General features: G+C 35.5%; 1 protein-coding gene across 2 annotated transcripts in view; it reads right to left on the bottom strand.

Annotated features, from left to right (window-relative positions):
- Window positions 1–24,106, bottom strand: part of AMMECR1 (AMMECR nuclear protein 1) — a 93,786-nt gene that overhangs the window by 51,815 nt on the left and 17,865 nt on the right. The window contains exons 1-2 of one of the 2 annotated variants that reach the window (XM_032476054.1): window positions 7,439–7,773; window positions 2,927–3,037 (exon numbers count right to left, since the gene is read on the bottom strand). In XM_032476054.1, the coding sequence (XP_032331945.1) occupies window positions 2,927–3,037; window positions 7,439–7,599 (272 nt within the window). In that variant the 5' untranslated portion in view covers window positions 7,600–7,773. Of the gene's footprint in view, window positions 1–2,926; window positions 3,038–7,438; window positions 7,774–24,106 lie in introns of those variants that run through there. The other variant, XM_032476055.1, reaches the window with a different exon arrangement.

Here is a 24,106-nt window from a genome sequence, read left to right as displayed (position 1 = left end):
ATTATTTTCATGCAGCCAAAGAACACAATTTCATATCATACAGTATTATATTTTTTAATAAGCACTATCATTTTTATAACATTAATCCAAGTCAAGTTTCTTCTGACCCTGAGTTATATACTTTCTATAATCCCATCTATGGATTTTCTGGAATTTAAAATAATGTTCTAAAATTTCAGTCTTAACTCCGAGCTAGAATTTTTGAAGAATTATTGATCCATGGTTTATACAATTTATAAGAACCTGCTTCCAGATTCATTACTTGCATGATGAACCTGCAAAACATACATTATCAGCAATTTTTATTTTGTCTTATCTTAAATGCAGCGGTTAAGAGCTTGGACTTTGCAGTCAGATGACCTGGGTTTGAATCCTGGTTCTACCACTTACTAGATGTGTGGGTGGATAAATTATTTAAATTCTCTAAATCTCAGTTTCCTCATTTTTTAAAATGTGAATATTAATACTAAGAGTTGTTGTGAGGACCATGCATAGAAAGCTCCTCTGCAGTGTCTGACATGGAGTAAGTTCTTCATAAACGGTAGCTATGAATACCACTAGTAACAACAGCATGTAGAAATGATGACTATCCTATGGGACTGAGAGACATTAGACTGCAGCTTTTTAAAATGACTCTACCGTTTTGACTCTAAAATGAATCCAGAGAAAATAAGCAACAGTATATTTTGAGACTTGTTTTCTTTGTTCATCTCTTCCAAATAACTTCATTCTTAATATCATACTGAGCAAAAGAAATTAAGCCAAACAAGAATGAGAAGGCCAGGTATGTATATGCCTATATACACACTCAAACACACGTCTCTCTCACGTGCTGGGTATGATTTCAGGAAGTTGTATAGAAACACGAGGGAAAAAGCTGAAAAGTAAACAGGAAGAGCCATAGACTACAATGAGGGTAACCACATACACAAATACAGGCAAATTTCCAAGTTCAACTATTTGAATGACTTATTCAGAATCACATTATTGTCAGAAAGATATGCTGTAATTCTTCTGGTAATTACCCTAGGAGGCAGAGCCACAAGTCCAGAAAAGTTGGATATTTTCATCCCTTTTTATCAATGTGGGCAAAAGAATTTCATATTTTCTTTAAACAAAACCAAATTGCTACTACAGTTACTACTACTAAGGATTTCTAAAGTATATATTTGATACTGGGATTTCTGCCCCAATTTCCTTAGAAAGTACAAACTGTAAAGAGAAATAGAAATTTTATAATAGACTTCTGTTTCTGAAAATGTGTTTCTTAGAATACCAATGGCATAAAACACGAGGGTGAGAAGATAAAAGGGAGGCAAAAAAGTCTGGGAAATACTGCATTTTGTATCTCTCAGAGATTCACCACACTATTAACATAAAAGGTTCTGAGAAATCCTACAGTGAGCAGAGCTGTTTAAATTTGTTTAACTAGTGTTCCCAAAATTTATTTGCCCATAGATTTCTTTTTTTTCTTAAAGCAATACAAAGGAACCAGTATTTCTCATAACAAGTTATTTTAGGAAATGTATAATAAATTGTCTTTGATTAGCTAGAAGAGTAATTTCATATGCACCCATTCCAAAAAGATAGTCACTGGCAGAATTTACTAAAGTCCCCAGATGAGTCCATGGTATTTCATGTCAGGGTAAAAAAAAATCTAACATGCCTAGACTTGCGCTTGTACTATCTTTAGCAAGTTGTAGTTATTTCCAGAATATGTGTTCCAGCTCCTTTACTGCCTGTATATTATTTAATCAAGTCCAAACACCCAACTTCTATTACCTGTGAAAATATAAGAATAAATGTGACCCTCCAAGCTTTTGCTTTTCTTTCTGGGCTTCAGTGTAAGCTAAGAAAACCCTGTAACTATGAGCTACATCTTCAAATATAAGAATACTAAACTCAGTTACAAGCATTTTATTAACTGGTGTTATGAGCTGCATTTACACAATTCTGTAGTAAAACAATGATCCTAAAGTAAAGTAATGATTGATTATTATTTCATTCCCTTGCATCTCCCTAATATCCCTATTAAATATATAGAACAAAATACTGTAACTGCTACTTTATCTATTGAAGATTGAACAACTTGCCCCAGGTACCAATAGTCAGCAGGAGCCAATTTCTTATTGGACAGACACTGTGCACATTACAACTATAGAAACTGTATCAGATAATCACCCTGAAATGTGAAAAACAGGAAATTCCTTTACTAATAGCTTATTATTCAAGGAATTTTCTTCTTTTGAAATAATTTTGGAACACAATTTGCTAGAAATCTAAACTTGAACCAAAAAAATCTGATGGCATGCTAGATAGCCTTTTGTGAGTTCAGAAATTAAGAACAAAGTCTTAACAAACTGTAATGAGGCATTCATTACTTTGTCCTTTTGTTAGAGAAAACAAAGGAAGTAAGCTACAATTAATTCTGGGTAAAGTGTGAATGTGAATGATCATGCTGTCAGGCTGTGGCATCACTTTCTTCTTAGGTTCTCCCTTCAATTTCAAAAGTATTTAAAGTGTAACAAAATGTGTGACATGAAATAGACATCAACGATTCTTTTAAAGCCTAACAAAGAAGATACAATGACTGTTATGAAAATAATACATTTAAGTAATCCACAGATATTTGGTCATTGATTTTCAGTTTATACAAAATAAACCGGCCATTGAAAGGAAAAAAAAAACACTTTAAAACAACTATGGCAGAATACATGTAATCATAGTATTTTATATTATGGTAATACATATCAATAACATTTACCAGAAATAAGACAAATGGTTGAAGAGAAGAAAAAATCTGACATGAAAGGAGTCAAGAATGTTGACAATTTAGTAAAGGAAAAGGAGTTAAGGTATCAGGTTCAAGTTTCATAAGTTTTTTTTTTTTAACGTAGAAGCAGAGGTAACAAAAATTGGTCTTCACCTGGTAAGTGTGTACTCCCTGAGTCCTGAATGCAAATTCATGGCAGAAAAAGTACCTATGCATCCACGCAATCTTTTGTCTCGACCAATCTTCCATGTTACAAACAGTGGGCTGTAATGGAAGATAAAAATAGGGTAAATCAATCAATTCAATTCAAGGAAGTATTTATTGAGCATTTACCATATGCAAGGTTAGGTGCCTGAGATATAAAGACCAGATGACAGGCCCTCAGGGGCTTAAATTCTAGCCCAAAGGACTGCATTTAGCAATAATTATAGCTATACTGTATTGAGTGTATCCTACATATTAGGAAGCCCAATAAATGTTTTCAATAGGTTATCTATCTTAATCCTCATCAACAACTCTAGGATGCTGATACTAACATTCCTATTTTACAAATGAGGCAGCCTCACAGTTAATACATGATGAAGTAGGAACTCAAACCTGGGCAATCTTGACTACAGAGTCATTACTGCCTGATTTCTCATTTAAACCTCAAGTCCCTGATTGATTCCTAAGTCTAGTCGAGAAAATCAAGGGGAAAAAAAAATCAACAGTTCCAATATATACTTACTGAGTGTATTAGGGGAGGGGTGCAAAGCACTGTGAAAGCTGCTACTGGAGATACAAAGTTGCCTAAGATACAGTGTTTGCTTCCTAGGAGCCAGTGCAGGAGGCAGGAGGCATGTTCACAGCTAACTAACATGAGGCAAAAGGAAGTAAGTGCTGTAAGCCATGTCCAAAATGCCATAAATTAAGCTACTGAAATATAAGAAAATGTCGAGTTTGATCATCTTCAGCTTGGCCCAGAAGAATGAGTAGGGCTCAGAGAGTGAAGGACAATAGCAAATATTAACCAAGTAATTGAAGCCATAAAATGTATTTTAATTTTTAGATAAAATTATTGCCAATAAACACAAGAGCTCAAGTATCAATTATAATAAGACAGCAACCAGAAGGTAATTTAGTTTTTTTTGGTTATTGTTTTAAGAAGGTAATACAGTTTTAAATGAAGTTTAATACAGTAGATTGGATTCTGCAGCAAAGCACTGACAGCCTCAGCTAACGGTTAAGTTTAAAAACAATTATTTTCTACGAATATATGTATGTACATGCATGACTGGGACATTGTGCTGTACACCAGAAACTGACACATTGTAACTGACAGTACTTCAATTAAAAAAAATATTTTCTGAATAGAAGCAACTTTGTCAGTTTTAATGAAATAATTTATACATTTTTGGGTATTTTGTAAAAAGATTAATACCCTACAGTTGGGGATGGTTCCTGTTAATGAGAGTATTCACAGTATTATTGGTATAATAGAATACATTTCTGCTTTCTAAAAATTTAAATTTTAGAAGGATATACCATATGTCATGTATTTCTTTTAATATGCTGTTGAGTTTGAGAAGACATTCTCTCTTTAAAGGACTCTCTAGTCAGTCATTGGCAGTTGGGGGAAAAGATATCCTGTTCAAGCACTTTAATCACCCACCTCAAACATTTAAATGATTCTGTGTTCTGACAGGTAACCACAATGGCAGACAGGTTCCCAAATAATGTACACAAACCAGGGAGCAGTACTAAGAATTACCTCCTTCCAAGAGTCAAATGCCCAGAGGCACTGAAAAGATGACTAAGTATAAGGCCAAGTTTTGTCAATGTTAATATTCAAGTGCTGGATGACCTACACTACAGGTACTAAAAAAAAAAAAAGCAAAAGGTGAAATCCAGGTTTTTTGCTTTCCCTATCATATGTACTATCTTATAACTTGAGACAAGATGCTAAGGCTGCAGTTGAAAATTTTCTCTAATTGCTCTTGACTAAGAGTTGATCAGCAAGACAAGAATTAAATGGGATCGCCTTCTCACCAATTCTTCTATTACTCATACAAATATAGCATCCTAAAATTCACATACATTATCTTTAAAGATGAATTCCACCTCTTCGTTTTTCACTTTCTAACTTGGTAGAGTCAACATCAGCAATCATAAATGGACAGTAAGATATCAATCCTCTTCCATAACAATGCCTATACAAAAGATCTCTATGTAAGACAGGCAGATTCAGAACAAAGTTAATCACACTGTAACATGTATAATAACATGTCTTTAAAGTACCATAATGGCTTCTCAATACACAGAACTAACTTGTATATTCTCTTCCTCAGTGACTTGAGTAAGAAACCTAAAAGTATGAGTGAATTCATTTCCCATCGAAAACATGAAAGTCATTTAAAAGTACTTTACCTTCAATCCTCTTATTTATCCTGCTAAAATAGATACGGACATCGTTGTTACTATCATCCTATCTATTCAAGAAAACATGCAAAATTTGTAGCGTAAATAAAAAAAGAACACCATTAAACACTACATTATAAAATACTTTGGAGGGCATTCAAACACATAGTGGGAGAAATTACACACAGTTTCTTATTATGCTATGCTATGACTGCTAAAGGGATGACTCATTCAGAGGGTAGAGTGCTAGAGGATAAGCTGCATTTTGCCAGGCACTCCTAGCCTGCGAGCAAGGCATTTCATAGTAAACAAGGACATGGAGATGTAAAAGTGCACACTTTCAGAGACCAGGAAGTAGTCTGACAGTCTTGATAACTTGCTACGGTCTCTTCCAGATTTAACACTCTATGGGTTTTAGGCACTGTTGAGTATATGTTCTCAAGAGCCCTCATAAGAGGAAGAGGAGATGCAGAATCGTCTGTACTCTCCCTGTTCCTTACCTGCCCCAGGCAACATCCACTTTGGGGGTTGGTATTGCAGGGAAGTATCTGTGTCAAAGATGGGAGGGATTGCTACTTGCCAAACCCACTGTGTTTAGGACAGATGCCTGAAGATGGAAGAAATCAGATTTTTAGTAGACAGAATAAAACTATTCCTTCAAAATCTGGGATTCTAATTCCTCATTTACAAATGCTCATCCAATGTCTTTTTATAAAGAACATGTATTTGGAAATTTTAAAAAACCCAAAATATCTACAAGCAACATTTAATGAGGAAAAGAACTTGGGAAGTAAAGCATTTTAAGGCAGACTGAAACAGAATAACCATCACTGAGCACAAGAGATTATATCTGGTGTGTGATAACTACTTCATACAGGGCAACGACTATGGGAACATTCAATACATATTATCTAAAAATAGCAACAAAAATTTTTCTTTTCCCAACACACAGGGGGAAGAAATAGGCAATTTCATTCTTAAGTGCATTATTAAAACATGTATGAGTTCTCAAAAGGACATAAGACATCAGCATTATCAGAGACAGATCAAAGCAGAAAAAGGGATTAAAGCCTGTTGAGAGGAGCTGCTTACTTAATGACAAGGAAATAAGAAAAACAGTTCCTAGTAAGACAAAGAGTGAATGTTTTTGGAAAATACTTATCCCATATGGTTTGAGGCCACCTACGTACACTGAAAAAATACTACAAACCAGAAGGGCTCAAAATGAAATGAAATATTAATGGAAACATTTATCTGAAGGTAACCAGACATAGCTTTTTAAAGAATTTTCCTCCTTCTGAACATTTTGTGCCACGATGTTCTGAGAAATGTTTAGAGGAAAGTAAATTCTCTCCACTTTTCCAAGTCTGTAGACAGGAACAGGAAGTAACCATCTAATCTAGGTGAATCTTCCCTGCTAACTGGCGGCCAATACTATGAGGTCAGTAGTCACTCTCAGGGAAATCTGCATGGAATCAGCAGAAGTACAGAAATGCAAAGTAAAGCTGAGCAAGATACTCCCTAATCCAAGTTGTATGCCACTTCCTACACCCTTCTGAGACTCTTCTATTGATGCAGACCAGGAGAGATCAGAAATATGTTTGTGGGAGAGGGGTACAACTATGAAAAAGGCATATTTCCTTAATATTTTACCATAAATCCTATCCCTTCCGTCATACCAAGGCAAAAACAGAGGTTTAAAAATAGCCTTAGATGTTCACAAGTTCCTACTCTGGCAACCTGCTCTTCCTTAGAATTAGATTCCTTAGAATGAAATTTGGAGATGGTAACATTAACAGTATAATATCCATCTCTACCAATATACTAATTACTACAACAGGGGTATTCAATAAGGTTAATTATATTGTAGGTAGATACGGGAAAAGTGAGAAGCCCCCTAGCTTGGTTCTTTTCTTCTGCCACCAAAAAATGATTGCTTTTCAACTGTACTCAAGTTCCTCACCAACTTAGATAAAAAATTCAACTGTATTACTCATGGCAGCCAACTTAAAGCCATAATTCCCCAGGATCTAAAAGCTCAGAGAAAAACAGAAATGGAGGCGTCTTCCTTCCACAACCAGGTTAAAACCTTTCATGTCTTATCTCAACACAAAGAAGCTATATATCTCATATCCAAACTATATAAACAACAGATTCAATCTGTAAAAATACACTCAGTATGGTTAAACCCCATATTAGTCTGCTCGAGCTGCCATAACGAAATACCACAGAGTAGATGGCTTAAACAACAGAAATTTATTTTCTCACAGTTCTGGAGGATAGAAAGTCCAAGATAAAGGTTCCAGAAGGGTTCTGTTTCTGAGAGCTCTCTTCCTGGCTTGTAGATGGCTGCTTTGTCTTTGCATGGCCTTTCCTCTGAGCTTCAGAAAGAGAGTGAGCATGCACACGAGCTCTGTAGTATCTCTCATAAGGACGCTAACCCTATTGTGTCACGGCCCCATCCTTATGACTTCATTTAACCTTAATTACCTCGTTATAGGCCCTGTCTCCACATACAGTCACACTGGGGATTAGGGTTCCAATACATGGATTTTGTGGGGACACAACTCAGTCCATAGCAAATCCCTAACAAAAGTTTTAGCAGTTTGAAGTTTACATAATAAGGTATCTAAGGTTATTAGCTGAGCGAGCTTTTACGAGATTATCTATTTCCTCTTCATTTTACAGATGAAAAACAAAAAGCTATCCAGAGAGACTAACTGCAGGGTTAACTGGTTAGTGTTAGAACCTGGCTAGTTCTCCAAATTTTCTTACTACTGATTGAATTTATTCCTCAGTACAGGGAAAGAAATTGTGAGTAGCAAACCTTGATGTCTTCTAAGGAATAGGAAAACCCCATGAATACTACATAGTACCACACAGATGAGCATAAGTACAAGTCTCCTCCTCCTCCTCTCATGAGGGGAAAGAGAAATTAGTTGAGATGATACCAGGATAACCTGGAAATGCTGGATCAACCTAGAAACCCTAGACCAAATATACAAGCTTCTATACTATTATTGGTGATTGTTTAAGTAATTCATATCACTTAATGAGGTGTTTAAATGAATGAATGAATGAATGAATGAAGCTTAAGTCTTTCAGATAATTTGAAATTCAAATTGATAGGAAGCCTTGAAAGGGACAGGAGGAGGTATACTGGGGGCAGACGTGGGTAGTAAGGAAAGGTTCCAATGCATTTTACACTTTCTCATCCACACCAGTCCTTTACGGCAGATAAGGAAAATACACTAAATCACTGTTACAGCCTTATAAAATACTCCTCCCTCCAACCTTTGTAACTAGCCTGTATCCATGGGGCTTAGGGAAATAAGGAGACACTACTTAAACAGACAGCATGGGTCAGCACAGAAGACCACAAATACCTGCAAGTGGGAATCAGGAATTACCAATCTTTCAGTACTTTTCTCTGCCTGGTGATCCCAGAAATTCTATCATAGCAGCATTATATTCTTTTTTAAAAATATAATGCTAATTTAACTGGCAAATGCCACAGGAACAGAAGCAGTCTAAAGTCTTATAGATGATTGGGAAGGTTGAGAGACAGAGACAGAGACAGAGACAGAGTGGTGTGTGTGTGTGTGTGTGTGTGTGTGTGTGTGTGTGTGTCTTGTAAATCAAGGGTAATCACCACCGACATACAACCAGCCAAATCACAAGCATACTCCAAGGGATTAGCTTGATTCTGCCAATTTTTGAACTGAAAGGACCATTTCTTCCTTTTAGCAAAACCAAATCAACAATTTTCAGTAAATTAAAAAAAAATCAGTCTCAGGCTTGATACACTGAGACAGTCTCATTATTATTTTCATTTTTAAAGCCCTGAATTAGATGAGAACAGCTACCTGCATTGGAAAAAAACACTGTATTTGCTCATATTTTCTCTTATTAGTTTACACTGCAGTGGGTATTAAATTTAATATATGGCAGCATTTGAAGGATGAAATAGCTGGGGTTTTTTTCTGATAACAGGAACAAATCACAAATCTTTATTATCTGAAAATCTAACTCATTAAGTAAATTTTAACTGACAAATTACTACAGATTTCCAAAATAAAATAATTTCTATTTGAAATTCCTATTCTGAAACCATTTGTTCAAAGAACTCTAAAGTTTGAGACAGCCTTTATCATGAAAAGACTTAATTATTTTAATATAAAAGAGACCAGGCCAAAAAGGATGACCTTCTACTGAAGTCCTAAGATGTCTAGATTCAATATAAGCAAAACTAAAGAACTAGGAGAACTAGATCCAGCGGTTTTAGAATGAATATTGATTGATATGGTCAACTTTTACTTTTTTTATGCCATTAAAAACTTTTATGGAACTATTTGGTGCTTCCATTTGACTATTTGTATGCCAGATGGTGAGGGAATTCATAACACTTAAAACAAAACAATGAAAACAACCAAGGAGGTTGTTTTGGTTTGGTTTGGTTTGGGTTTGTCCTTTAATCTTACCTCCCCAGCTAATGACCTATCTTCTACCAGCGTGTCACAGGAAATAAACATGCTGATTGATTTAAACACTAATATAAAAACAGCTGGAGAGTTATTCAGCTTCTTCATTCTAGATTATCTTGTTTCCCATTCCAAGGAGAGCTCATGTAATGTGCCAGCTTAGTAAGTAAGATCTGCAATAAACTGTGATGTATTTGTTTTTCACATGTTTTCCGGGTTTAGAAAGGTAACTGTTTTGATTTTAAGGTCCTTGTACTTGTTCCTTTGGGGGAAAGGAGCTGGATAGACTCAGCTTTGCAGCAGGAATTCGGCAAGGCTTTCTCATTTTAGGGAGAAGAAAGGCGGATCTAGGGACAAAGTACTCAACTGAGGCCATATTGTTATCAGGACAGCTTTTGTCGCCTTTGGTTTTTTTTCTTCCCTTCCTTTTTCACCGTTCAGAAAACACTTTTCAAGAAAATCTATCATTAAATATCCAAGAGATTAAGGGTTTTTTTTTTTCTTAACACAGAATTGACATCCTCACCTCCAGAGTGCTTTCTTTTTAAAAAATCACCTTTATTAAAGCATAATTTATATACAATAAAACACCCATTTTAAGTGTAAAATCCAATGAATTTTGACAAACGTGTACATACAGGTAACCTAAACCACAATCAAGGTACAGAACATTTCTATCACCCCAAAGAGTTCCCTTGTGTGTCTCTTTACAATCAATTCCCTCCCCTCCCGGACCTTGGCTTGGCAAACACTGATCTGCTTTTGGTCACTATAGCTTTGCCTTTTCTGGAATTTCATGTAAGTGGAATAATGCAAATATGTAGTCTTGTGTGTAGCTTCTTTCACTTAGAATAATGCTTTTGATAGCCATTCATGTTGTTTGGTCCTTTTTATTTTTAAGTAATAGTCCACTGAGTAGATATACCACAATTTTTGTTTATTTACTCAGTTGCTGATGGATATTTGGGTTGCTTCCAGTTTGGGGCTATTATAAATAAAGCTGCTACGATAACATTTGCATTTAAATTTTTGTGTGAACGTAAGTTTTCATTCCTCTTAGGTAACCACCCACAAAGAAAACTGCTGAGCCATGAGTATGTGTTGCTTAACGTTATAAGAAACTACCAGACTATTTTCCAATTGGCTGTACCAATTTCCAGTAGCTGTACCAATTACATTCCTACCTGTACTGTATGAGTGGTTCCACAACCACATCAATACTTGATATTGTCTTTTTTTTTAAAAAATTCAAGTTAATGTGTAGGGATATGTCGTTGTGGTTTTAATTTGCAGCTCCCTGATAACTAAGAATATTGAGCAACTCTTCAAGTACTTAATATTCATTCACGTATCTTCTCTTGGGAAGTGTTTGTTCAACTCATTGACTCATTTTTAAATTGGACTGTTTTTCTTCTTTTTATTGAGTTGTAGGTTTTTAGAAAATATATTCTGGAAACCATTCTTTATCACATAAATGTACTACAAATATAATTTTCTAGTCTGTGGTCTGCTTTTTTGTTTTCCTAATGGTATCTTCTGAAAAGCACACGTTTTTTATGTTGATGAAGTTTATTTTTTATCAGTTTTTCTCTTCTGGTTCATGGTTTTGTGTCCAATAAAAGAAATCTTTATCCAAAAGTCATGAAGTTTTTCTCCCATTCTATTTCAGGAGTTTTATAATTTCTGCTTCTACATTTAGGTTTATAATCCATTATGAGTTACTTTTTGTGTATACTGTAAGGTAAAGATTGAGGTTCTTTTTTTATTTTTTAATATTTGGTGATGGATTTTTGTATATGTACATAAGGAACACTGGTCTGTGGTTTTCTTGTAATATCTTTGTCAGTTTTTGGTATCATGGTGATGCCAGCCTCACAGAGTGAGATGGGAAGAATTCTCTATTTTTTACAAGTTTGGTTAACTTGTTTCTTAAATATTTAATAAAATTCACGATTGAAATCATTGAAGCTTAGATTTTAATTGTGGGATAATTTTTAATTACAAATTTAATTTCTTTAATAGATACAAGGCTATTCAGATTTTTTCATTCTTTCTGAGTCAATTTTGGTAATCTGTGTCTTTCAAGGAATTCTTCCATTTCATCTAAGTTTAGAATTTACTGGCATGAAGTTATTCACAATATTCCCTTATTATCTTTTTCATGTCCATCGAATCTGTAGTGATATCTACTCTTTCCTTCCTGATATTGGTAATTTGTGTCTTTTCTCTCTTTTTTGTCTTTACCAGTCTAGCTATAGGTTTATCAATTTTATTGATTGTTTCAAAGAGCTGGCTATTGATTTTGTTGATTTTTTTTCCTATTGTTAGTTTTCTATTTTTATTGATTTCTACTCTTCTAATATTTTATTCCTCTTACTTACTTGGGGTTTAATTTGCTCTTCATTTTCTAGCCTCTTAGGGTGGAATCTTAGATTATTGACTTTAGATCTTCCTTATTTTAAAGCTGTAAATTTCCCTCTGAGCACTGTTAGTTGCATTCCACAAGTTTTAATATGTTGTGTTTTCATTATCATTTAGTTCAAAATATTTTCTCATTTCCCTTATAATTTCTTCTTTGACCATTATTTATTTAAAGGTAAACTGTGTAATTTCCTGATATTTGAGGATTTTCCAGATGGCTTTTTGTGAATTTCTAATTTAATTCCATTTTGGTCAGAGAACAAACTGTATTATTTCAATTCTTTTGAATATGCTGAGGTCTGTTTTATGGCCTAGAATTCTTAATGAATGTACCATGTAAATTTGAAAAGAAAATGTATTCTGGTAGTGTTAGGCCCAGGGTTTTATAATAAATGTCAGTTAGGTATAGTTGGTAGAAAGTATTGGTCAGATTCTCTATCTCCTCACTGACTTTTCTGTCTACTTATTCTATCAGTTACTGAGAGTACTGAAATATTCAACTGTAACTGTGGTTTTGTCTATTTATCCATTCATTTGTATCTGTTTTTTTTTTCTTCATGTATTTTGAGGCTCTGTTAGGAGCATACATATTTAGGATTATTGCTTTCTTGATGAATTGACCACTTTATCATTATGAAATGTCCCCCCCTCATCCTGAAGTCTAATTTATCTCATATTAACATAGTCACTCCAGCTTTCTTATTATTAGTGCTTGCATGATATATCTTTTTCCATCTTTTTATTTTGAACCTCTGTGCCTTTATTCTTAAAGTGGGTTTCTTATAGATAGTAGTACATAATTGGGTCTTGCATTTTAATGCAGCCTTTTAATTGGAGTATTTAGACTACTTATATTGAATGTAACTTTGATATTGCTGTGTTCTTTATATTTGTTTTCTGTTTCCCATCTGTTCTCTGATCCTCTTTTTCTGTCTTCTTTTGGATTAGATAAGTATAGTTTATAATTCATTTTTATAGCCATTATTAACCTATTAATTATACCTTTTTTGGTGGTTATTCCAGGTTGCAAATGATGCATCTTTAACTTACTGCAAACTACTTTCAAGTAATATTACATCACTACACACACAACATAAGGACTTTAGCATACTTTCAATGAAAGCATACTTTCATTTCACTCCTTCCATGCCTTGGGGCTATTGTCATACCTTTGACATCTACATACCTTATAAATTCCATGATGACTTATTAATTTTGCTTTAAAGCTAACTTTTAAAAAAATTCTAAAATGAGAAAAAAAGTCTTTCATATTTATCCCACACTTACCACACTTATCTGGAACTCTTCATTACTTTTAGAGATCCAAGTTTCCATCTGGTATTTTCCTTCAGCCTGAAGAACTTCAATATTTCTTGTAGTTCAGGTCTGCTGGTGACAATTCAGTTTTTGTCTGAAAAAAATATATTTCACCTTCACTTATTTTTGCTTTAATTTTTAAGATTTTCACTGGAGATAGGATTTGAGGTTGACAGTACTTTTTCTTTCAGCACTTTAAACATGTCATTCCATTGTCTTCTCACTTGCATTGATTCTGATGAGATGTGTATGATTTCTTATCTTTGTTCTTCCATATGTAATGTTTCTTTTCTCCTCTAGCTTCTTTTCAATGCTCACTCTATCACTGGTTTTCAGCAATCTGTTCATAATAGTCTTAGAGTGGTTTTCTTTGTGGTTATTGCACGTAGGGTTGTCTGAGCTTCCTGGATCTATGAATTTATCGTTTCCAATCATAAAATGTTAGCCATTGTTTCTTCGACTATTTTTTTCTGCCTATTCCTCTCTCTCCTTTCCTTCTGGGACTTCAATTACATGTATATTAGTTTGCTCGTATTGTCCCACAGTTGACTAAGGCTTTCTCTTTCTTTTCTTCAGTTTTTCCCATTCTCTCCTTCAGAGAGGATAATTTTATTGTTGTATCTTCAAATTCATTGATGCTTTCATCTGCAGTCTAATCTGCTATTAATCTCATCCAGTGAATTTGTCACTTCATATACTATACTCTTCAGCTCCAGAAGTTCTATTTGATTCTTTATATGTCTTCAATTTCTTTCTTCATTATATTCATGTTTTTCTTTCAATTGTTAAACATACTGTCATGGCTGTTTTAATGTCCTCATCTGCTAATTCTATAACTGTTAGTTCTGGTTCTGTTTCTATTGACTGACTTCCTCTTGGTTATGGGTCACATTTTAGTGCTTCTTGGAATGTCCAGTAATTTTTTGGATATCAGCTATTATAATCATTATATTCTTGAGTGTTTTGCTTTTACTGTCTTCCATCAAAGAGTACTGAAGCTTGTTTTGTTGTGCATCTAAATTTTTTGTGGATAATTCTTTTTTAAGACTTGGTTTTAAGTTTTGTTAGTCCAGGTTCAAAGTACCCTTTACTCTAGGGCTACATTAGCTCTACTACTAAGGAATGATCCTTCTGGGGTCTCTATTAAATGCTCTGGGCGTTCAACAAGGTCTCTCAACTCTTGCTGTAGGAACTCAAATGTCTACCAGTCCTCTATGAGCTCTGATGAATTTTCAGCTTATAGCTTCTGAGCAGTAGTCTTTTGCCTGGCCCCACTGCATTTCTCTCAACACATGCACAGATTCATAATTCAGCCAAAGATAAAGGGGACATTTATGCCGATTTCTGGAGTTCTCTGCTCTACAAATTCCTGCCACTTAGGTAGGCCTCCCTGAGTTCCTATCTCTGTTTCATCAATTCAATAAGACTGCATGCTCTGCTTGGGTTCCCTCTCACAATGCTATAGTCCAGAAACTGCCTGCAGACAAAAAGCCCAGGTGACTGTAGGGCTCGTTTCATTTGCTCCCTTTTAATCAGGGATCACACACTCCTGTGCTACCTGTTGCCAATGTCTGAGAACGGTTGTTTCAGATATTTTGTCCAGCTCCAAGTTGTTTATGGAGTATGCAAGGCAGAAGGGAACAAGTCTTATTACAGTTACTCCTTCATGGATCAAAGTGGAAGTCTCAAAGCCTTTTAACACTGAGTCACTTTAAGGGTCAAACTCTGTGGTAGGTTTCACATATTAAATGTGGAAAAAGCCTACCACAAATAGTAGATGACTACAGCAAGCAAGAAAATGGTTCAGGAAGCCGAAAGCAAAAGGGACAGATCTCTTCAGCTTTGACAGCTGGTGCACTTTTAGAAGAATATGAAGTGACTCAACCAATTTCAGGGGCAATGTACTGTTCAGAACCAAAAGGTTAGAGATGTCACTCTTAAAAAATATCAAATCAGGAACTCTAAAATCCAAAGTAATGAAATAAAAAAATCAAAGCAGTCAGGTATGAACTGAACTTGACAAAAGTGTCAGTTACCAGTCACAATGATATTTCCTTCTTTAAGTCCATGCCAAAAATAGCTCACTCCTCTTATTCTCCCTCAAGTTTAAAAAAAAAAGTAAATGCAAACTGAACAACCTTATTTACAACACTTAAAAAAATCTTGAGGAAGTTATTAATAATCTTGAATGATGTCTGATGTAGGTATGTTTTGTTATTACTATTTTTAAAGGGCTGTTTTTTCAGCTATGATGATTTAAACAATCTTAGGGCTCAGCTATTTGCCTCACTACTGTACTAGATAACACTGAGTTTATCACACTCTTAATAGTACAAGTCTTGTAATCATAGTGCCACATCTACAGAAGGGCAGTCACCTAAGGACAGGAATTCCACATTAAGGAAACCAGACATACAAAGATCTTTTAACATGGAACAAACAGAAAAAATACAGTGATATGTGCCATTAAATTCTCATATCAAAAGTTATTTTTAAAAATTTCCCACTAATATATCAGGCAATGCCACGAAAGTTCAATGGTCAGAAAGTAAGTTGAAACAGCTTTTAGTCTGGGAGGCACAGAACGTAAGTTTCCACAGAAGATTAGGATGGCAGTAAGCCACTGCACAGCCTATGAGAAAAAAAGCAAAATCCATGAATGACACTGGCGAAGAAACTGAGGTAATAAGGTAGTGAAGTGAGAAAAATTGCTTACCTTCTTGCTTTACACTTCTCTTTAGGCAGTCCTATATAACTGCCTACTTCAAAGCCTATAACTTTGTAAACAAATGAAACAGAAGCTAAACAAAGGCTCCAAACTCCCTGGGAAGATAAGAAAGAACACAGCAGCCCTACCAACAAGCATCAGTACAACAACTTCCTCTGTATATTTAAAGGCTCTGGTTTAAAAAGCCTCCAGCTGAACTGCAAGGTACATGGTAGAAAACAAATGAGCCAAAGGTGGTGTTTAGGGTCTGGAAATGACAGTGACCTACTTGGCTTCATCACATTAATACAACAAGAAAGCAAGATTTGCCACCTGAGCTATTGAACATGCTCATCCCTGAAAGCTAATTTTTTCTCTAGAGTCCACCTGGTCTTCTTTAAAACCGGTAAGAACAATCCCCAAACCTTTGCTTTTTAGATAAATCCCACAGATGAAAAATACATTTTATTTTAAACTAGAGCTCTCTATTTTCAGATCTGAAATGCACATAGGGAACATCATACTCTATCTTGCGTTCTGATATAGCCGCAGAACCAAAGACCAGGGGATGTATAATTTTCCATCAGCTCTACCTCTCCCACCTTTTCTTGGCATTAAACACTAACTAAACTTCCCATTAAAGACACAGATCTCTGGACTCTACTGGTCTCAGCTGAATACTGCTAGACTGATGAAAAATCTTTTTATCAGAAAGAGTCTTTCAGGGATCAGCTTCATGCTTTCAAACTTTCTCAGCGTCTTTCCTCATTCTGACAATGTAAACATACCACAAAAGCAGCTCTTCTTCAAAGAAATGAAACTGAGCAAAGGCAAAATTATTGTAAATAACTATAAAGAGCAGTTAATCACTCAAATCCAAATAGTTTTCCATAGGAACACATTTCTCATTTTGTAATGTAAGACAGAAAAACTGCCTAATGATTATTTTACTTACAATAAAAGTTATACGGATTACAAAATTACATAATATATGTAAGTGTAACATATATATATATAAAATGTAACATATATATGTGTAATATATATGTAAGCCCAGTGCATTATTCACTAAAAGATAGCTCTCTTTTTACCCCAAATCTGTCTGGGAAGAGCGGTTTGAATTAGAGAAGTCTGGATTACAGAGTTTAAAATGAAACAAACGTAGTTTTATTACTCTGCGGTACACTCACACTTACCTGCCCATCCCCCTTCCTTCGCTACTAAAATGGTACTTTAGTAAATAAGGTAAATAATTTAATAGATGATAATAACTGGTAATGAATACACCACCTCTTCACATAAAAACAGAAGTTCTTTTATAACAAGAGCAAAGCCAATTGCCATTCCATCCAGCCCGCCTGAATGATCATCAGTTCCAAATACGGAAAAAGAAAATATGATTGGAAAACAAATCAACAAGTTTTCTATTGCTGAAAATACGGGAACTTTAAAAAATAATTTCAAAGCATGAAAGGAAAACTAATTACCTGAAAATAAGACAAAAATCTTCATTTTTAAATTACAACTGTATAAAAGAATAAGACAGATAAAAAGGACATTTTGCAAATGATCATGACAATATGCATGTTTGTGTGCATATATATATATGTGTGTGTGTGTGTGTGTATATATATACACTACTAAAATAGCTAAATTTTACTGAGTATTTCCTATGTGCCAGGCTTTTTTCAAGTGTTTACATGTTATAATTCTTTAAATCCCTACCATAACCCTATGAGGTAGATACTACTATTACCCCCCCATTTTACTGATAGGGAAACTAAGGATCAGAGAGGACAATTAACTTGTCAATTGTCACATTGTTATGAAGTGGTAGGACCAGGACTTGGACCCAGGAACTGTGGCTACAGGATCAACTCTCTTTACCACGTACTATGAATGTATACATTGTTTGATATAAACCACCTAAAAAATAGTATTCCAATGTGGAACTGAATTACTGCCTTTAAAGAAGAACACCTGAAAATTAGAGCAAGCACAAAATAAATTGTTCACACTGACTATGTATATTATGAAAATTAAAATAAGCAGAAGATTAAAAACATAAAACTTCACTAGAAAGAAGAAATGCTCTAAAGATGAAAATCTTTATGTCATAATAATATAAATGGACTGGGTATTCATAAAAAACATCCCACTGAAAGAAAGGATCAAAACACTTACACATTTTTATTCACTACAAATGTAAAGCATATTCACTGTAAAAAAATTTTAAGAAAATACAGAAAAGTAAAAAGAAGAAAATAAAAAATCACACATAATCTCACAACCCAAAGAAAATTAAAATTTACAATGTTTCCTGACACCCCTTTCTCTATGAATATTTTCACATAGTTAAGATCATACTGCACGGTTTTGTATAGTTTGTTTTTCCACTGTATTTCATAAACATTTTCCTACACGGTTAAGAGTCTTCAAAAATATTTTAATGGCTCTATGATATTCCATCATATGGGTGTACCATAATTTAGGTAATCATTTCCTTCTTTTTAAAACTGTGGGGAACATCTCTGTGCACTAAAGTTTATCCAGATCTCAGATTTATTTTCTAAGGATAGATTTTTTTTTAGAAATATAATTACCAGATCAAAGTGTATGAACATTTTTCAGAGCTCTTGATTCATTTTACCTAATTGCTTTCCAGACAGACAGTACCACTTAAAAAAAAAAAAAAGACTGACTTCATTGAGTTAAAACTTCAAGAATATTTATTTACAACCAGCATTTCTGAATCATTTTAATTGGTGGCAGCTGCTTTAAATGTTCTCATTGTTAAACCAGTAAAACACCACAATGGAAACAGACTGTCTTAATTTAAGGTCAAATGGCAGTTATAGTTTAAAAATTAAACTCAAGTATATTTGCCTTATGGTAAGAATGGCTTCTTTCCAACTTGCAGACTCCCTGTTCTTCAAAACTTTAAGAACACTTATATCAAAAAGAACTTCTTCTCCAGTGTTATGCCATAAAACTAGAAGCATCTGAGGAGGCTGCTTTTTTATACTGTGTTTTGTTAAACATAGTATAGTTGAATCAATACTTTAAAATCCATCTATTTTCAGTGTTCTTCATGTAACACACTATAAAGCAAGACATTACACTTAGAGAATAAAAGATAAACACAATTCTAAATGTACTTGTTGCGAGATTGTTCCCCCTCTTCAGTCTGTCTGCAAGTGTTTGTGTCCTTACAATCCAACTCTATCAGTATTCCTCAGAACCATACAAGAAAGCAAGATTTTCGTCCAAAGGATGGAAAGGAAGGTAGGAATTGTTAAGGGCTGTCAGAGACAATGTTCCCTTCCTGAGGCCATCTTCCCAGTAACTAACTCTTTTATAGAGTCTACCAGTGGTTAGTGGTAGCTATTGCAATTTAGTAAACTCATGGTTTGAGCAAAAATTTTAAAGTACTTTATTTTTCTTTGCAGTACATATCACTACCTATTGATATGTGCTGTGAATCACTACCACCAGACTGTAAGCCCAGAAAGCTTACAGACCTCCTACATGGCTGTACTCCTAGCCCTTGGCACACAGGAAGGGCTAAATATATGTTTGTTAAACAAATAAAATAATTTAATCTAAAAGATCTAATGAGAATCACACTGAAAGAGTTTTGTTGTGGGTCTAGGCCCAAGAAATACTGTTTTTGAATCTGTAGTGGATGTCTTAACTGTGGCACACAGAATTTATATCAAAAGCATCAACAGTTTTCTCAGGCCTCTAGGTAGAGTTTAAAATTCTCACACCTTAGAGATAGCTCTTAGGGAGATAAATGTCTCAGGGATAAAATCACGGGGAAACCTAAGAGATGTTTTGTTCTTAGAATTCTAGTGACTGGGTAAATCATGTATCAGAAGCTCAGAATTCACATCAATGTGGTACAGTAGGATAAAAGTGCTGAAGCAGAGTGGGCAGGGAATAGAAATAGGGATGGGGTGTCTGAAGACATAGGCCCAAGGCTCAGGTCCACCATCCAAGTCAGAAGACCATGAAGGAGTCATTCAGTTCCTTCATCCTCAGACATGGGTATGCAAGATGGCAGCAAGTGCATTGTCTGCTTAACAGGCTACTACAGGGATCCAAGGACACTAGCCATTTACAAAGATCTGGAAACTGCCAAGTGTTATAATGTCATATCGACAAATGTATAATTATTAATGTTATCATTATTCTTGGCCAATGAAACTTCTAATAAGTAGCCCATCAATAAATGTTAATTTCCTTCCTGGGATACCTGGGAGATGTAGGGGTACTTGAGTATTATAACTTGTTATAATAAATATTATAATTTCACAGATAGGTCTTGAATGGATTCCATGTCTGGGGAAATAGAAGATTTTATGCACCATGAGAGACTGTGCCTCGTTCAATCAAGTGGTTCAGGACTTTAAGAATATTAAGGAGGAAAGTGTGAGTTAACGTTCAGTGAAAGCACACTATGAGTTAAATGCGATTAGGAGTTTTCATATGCATTTCACTCTCCACAGCAACTCTATTTTTAAAAAGGCATTATTCTCCCCATTTACAGATGAGAAAATTGAGGCTGAGAAGTTGGTTTACTTAAGCCTAAGATGCCACTAGTATGGGCAGACCTGACATTATCAACCAGTGCTATCTGACTCCAAAGCCACACAGAAAGCTTATCATCTCCAGATATGAGTGAGCTTGCACACCATTTCCTTTTTTGCCATTTCAGTTATTCCTGTGGTTGATATATGGGCTAACCAAAAATGCTGGTCCATTCTATACCACCCGGAACCACATTAACAGTAAGAAAATTCTAAATCTACAGGGAAAAGGTGATTCTCAATCTGGGTAAAGTAGTTAAATAGGACTGTTAGGTCGGTAGAAGAGATATCCTAGCTCTAAGCATGTGCTACATGACTGTTTAAAAGGTTTCTTAAGTAAACTTAGGATATCCTTGGCAACCAGAAGAGTCAGTTTCCAGTATTCCGCATCTGACAAACATCTTCAGGTTCAGGGATTTATAGAGAGGTGACTAAGGAAGTCTGTCATCCCCAAAAAGCAGATCTAGGCCAAAAGAAATTCTCTGCCTGAAGATACCCAGAGAACTATTTGGTAAGAGTCCCTTACCTCAATAGGAAAAGAAATGTTTAATCAAAACAGAATAAATGTGAACATCAAGGAAATGGTTCCAAAGACGGGAGGATCTGGAGCAAGCGAAAGCCAGTTAAATCATGGCAGGGCAGATCCAGAGCAAAAAAAAAAAAAAGAATAAGTTATCAAACTAAAAATCTAAGCTAAAATAGAGCTAAAAATCAGAGGGCTAGAGATAAGGACAGACAGGAGCAAAGTCATCTTCAAATGCCGAAAATTTTTTCCAGATTTGGTCAACACAACTAGAAGCAAGGTTTGGTTTTGTGTTGCTCTGACAGACTTTTGGAAAGCAGAAAGCATCCTCTTAGACCAAAAGAATTTGGGAATCTTCTTTAAAGGAACCCAACATCAAGGTAGCTAGGGAGTCATGTAGATTCCTCTATTATACCCCTTTCTGGGCAAAATTTGCCAAGTGGCAAATAAAACAGAATCTTAAAACGTCATAATAAATAGTTACAAGGTGAAGGCAGTGGCCATGAATGGTAAGTTCACAGGCCCAATCCTTGGTATATATTCTTCCTAAGCCATCAGATACCAAGGAATGTGACCCAGATGGAGCCAGAACACAAAATTAGCCTACTCTACAAATTCCTCTGACCCTTGTATCTATATTGGGTGGGGGGAGGTTGAGGTGGAGAGGAAATAGTCATAGAGGAAGTATGCAATCAAGTTTGGCCAAGGCCACAGAAAGTGCCAAGGAATGAACTGCCCAGAGGTCACTCTGAAATTCATGGAGTTCTCCCAAGGCAGTCATCACCAGTGGCGGCAACAAAGGTTGGAGCTGAGAAAAGACAACACTGAAAGCCTTAATGAGCTCTTCACATCCTTTTAAGTCTTAGACTAAATAGCACCTTCTCAAAGAGACTTTCTCTCAGCCTATCTAAACTAGAGGATAGCAGCTCTGTTATTCTACATGTCAATCCTGTTTACTTAGCCCAAATAAAATTAGTCATCTATTTCCCCCACTAGACTATAAGCTATAGGGGAACAAAGACCCTGTCTGCCCTTTCCACTCTCGTATCTCCAGTGCTTAGCATTGTGCCCAGAACACAATCAGTGCTGAATAATAATTTGTTGTAACAATGATTCTCAAAGTGTGGCTCCTGGACCAGCAGCATTGGAGTCACCTGGGAACTTGTTACAAATTAAATTCTCAGGCCCCACCCCAGACCTGCTGAATCAGACACTCCGGGAGTGGGACCAGCAATCTGCATTTTCACAAGCTCTACAGGGGATTTTCACGTGAGCTCAAGTTTGAGGACCACCTGTATATAACAAGAGTACAGAAATATACATTTCCTGGTGGCAGGTAGTGTAAAAGTAAAGGTTCTTTTCTAATATGAGGTTGGAATGCTTGGTCAGGTCATCCACAATTCTGAGTCTGTTATGCACACAACTCATATTTTACCTGGAATATAGCAAGGATTTCCAAGAGGAGGCTACTAAGCAGGAATCTTAAACAACTTACTTAACCTCTCTATGCATATTTACTTATCTGTGAGAAGGGAATAATACCAACCTAACAGTTTGTAAGGATTAAATGAAGTTTTTTTTTTAATTTACCCAAGTTCTAGAACGTAGTAAACACTCAATAAATGATAGTGGTGGCTTCTTATTGAATCAGTTTTGGAGGCCTGTGAAGATGAGGATCTCACAGGCAGAGTTTTCACCCTCCAAGAATGCCCTGGGAAGAAAGTATGCTATTTTTCAAAAGGATGCCACCTAAATACTAGGATACAAGTAGCTTTGTGAGCCTGTAAGGATACACCATTTGCTAGACTCCTGAGCAAAGAGATGCCAAAGTAAAGAGAGACGTTAACTCATGAAGGGTTAAAGTAAAGAGACGAGAAACAAGATGGAAACAGAATTAGTGATTTCTGGTAGCAGGTGAGAATCACTGGCAGTGAAAATGGCAGGACTGAAAGAGCAAGGCTATGTTGTGGTAGACTCTTCTCAGTCAGCAAGAAGGAAGTCCTCATATGTCTGGTGTCAATATTTTCCAAACTAAAAATTGGTACAGAGTCTGACAAATATGAATAATCTTATGGACACTATGGGACAAACAGAAATCAGGGCTGTCCTGGGAATTTCAGAATATACGGTTACTGTCTGGAAATGGTCTATTTTTAAAAGAACCCAACACCAGCATGGCTAAAGAACTGCACAGAGTTTCACAATACCTTCATACAGGCTCTGGTTATGACTCACCCTGAATAACGAAGGCTGTATGGGCACATGACCCCTAAAAACAGAGAGCATTTATGAAAAGTTACTTAGGGTCATCTTATCTTTCTTCCCATTCCACTAGACCTTTCCGGTTTTATAAATTCATTGGCCAAAACCTGGAGACCTTATTTAAAAGATCATCAGGCTTATCCCAAGTAGCCTAGATTAGCTACTACTGTATTTTAATACCAGCTCCAGGGTTCTTTTGGACTATTTCATTGCCCTTGACGGTAAGGAAGGACAAAAGGTCCTTCAATATTAACTCATGTTTATGAGTTCATAGTTTCTTGAGATCCAATAGACAGTTAAGCAGAATTTTATAACCACTGGTTATAAAAACTGAACTGGTTAGAGAATTAATGGCCAGGGATTTTTGTCAATTATGAGACCTGCTGCTATCAACTCAGTCGCAGGTAGGTGAGCTGGAACAATTTTACCTTCGTGTGAAGGTAGCAGGTTTGAGAGAGATAAAAGGTTTCCATCTACTAGAATTCAAGAGGAGAGTATCAAAAGAGTGGGATGAAGAATAAACCACCTCTTACTGTTGGGTTAATTTCCCCTCCCGGGATGCTTGTCCCAAATAGAAATCAAAATGCAGAGACACACTAAGTGGAGCAGTCATCCAGTGTGACTGAGACTGAG

Source organism: Camelus ferus, chromosome X (assembly GCF_009834535.1).
Source record: "Camelus ferus isolate YT-003-E chromosome X, BCGSAC_Cfer_1.0, whole genome shotgun sequence".
In the NCBI taxonomy this organism is placed as follows: domain Eukaryota; kingdom Metazoa; phylum Chordata; class Mammalia; order Artiodactyla; family Camelidae; genus Camelus; species Camelus ferus.
This window is presented reverse-complemented; position numbering and strand designations above follow the sequence as displayed.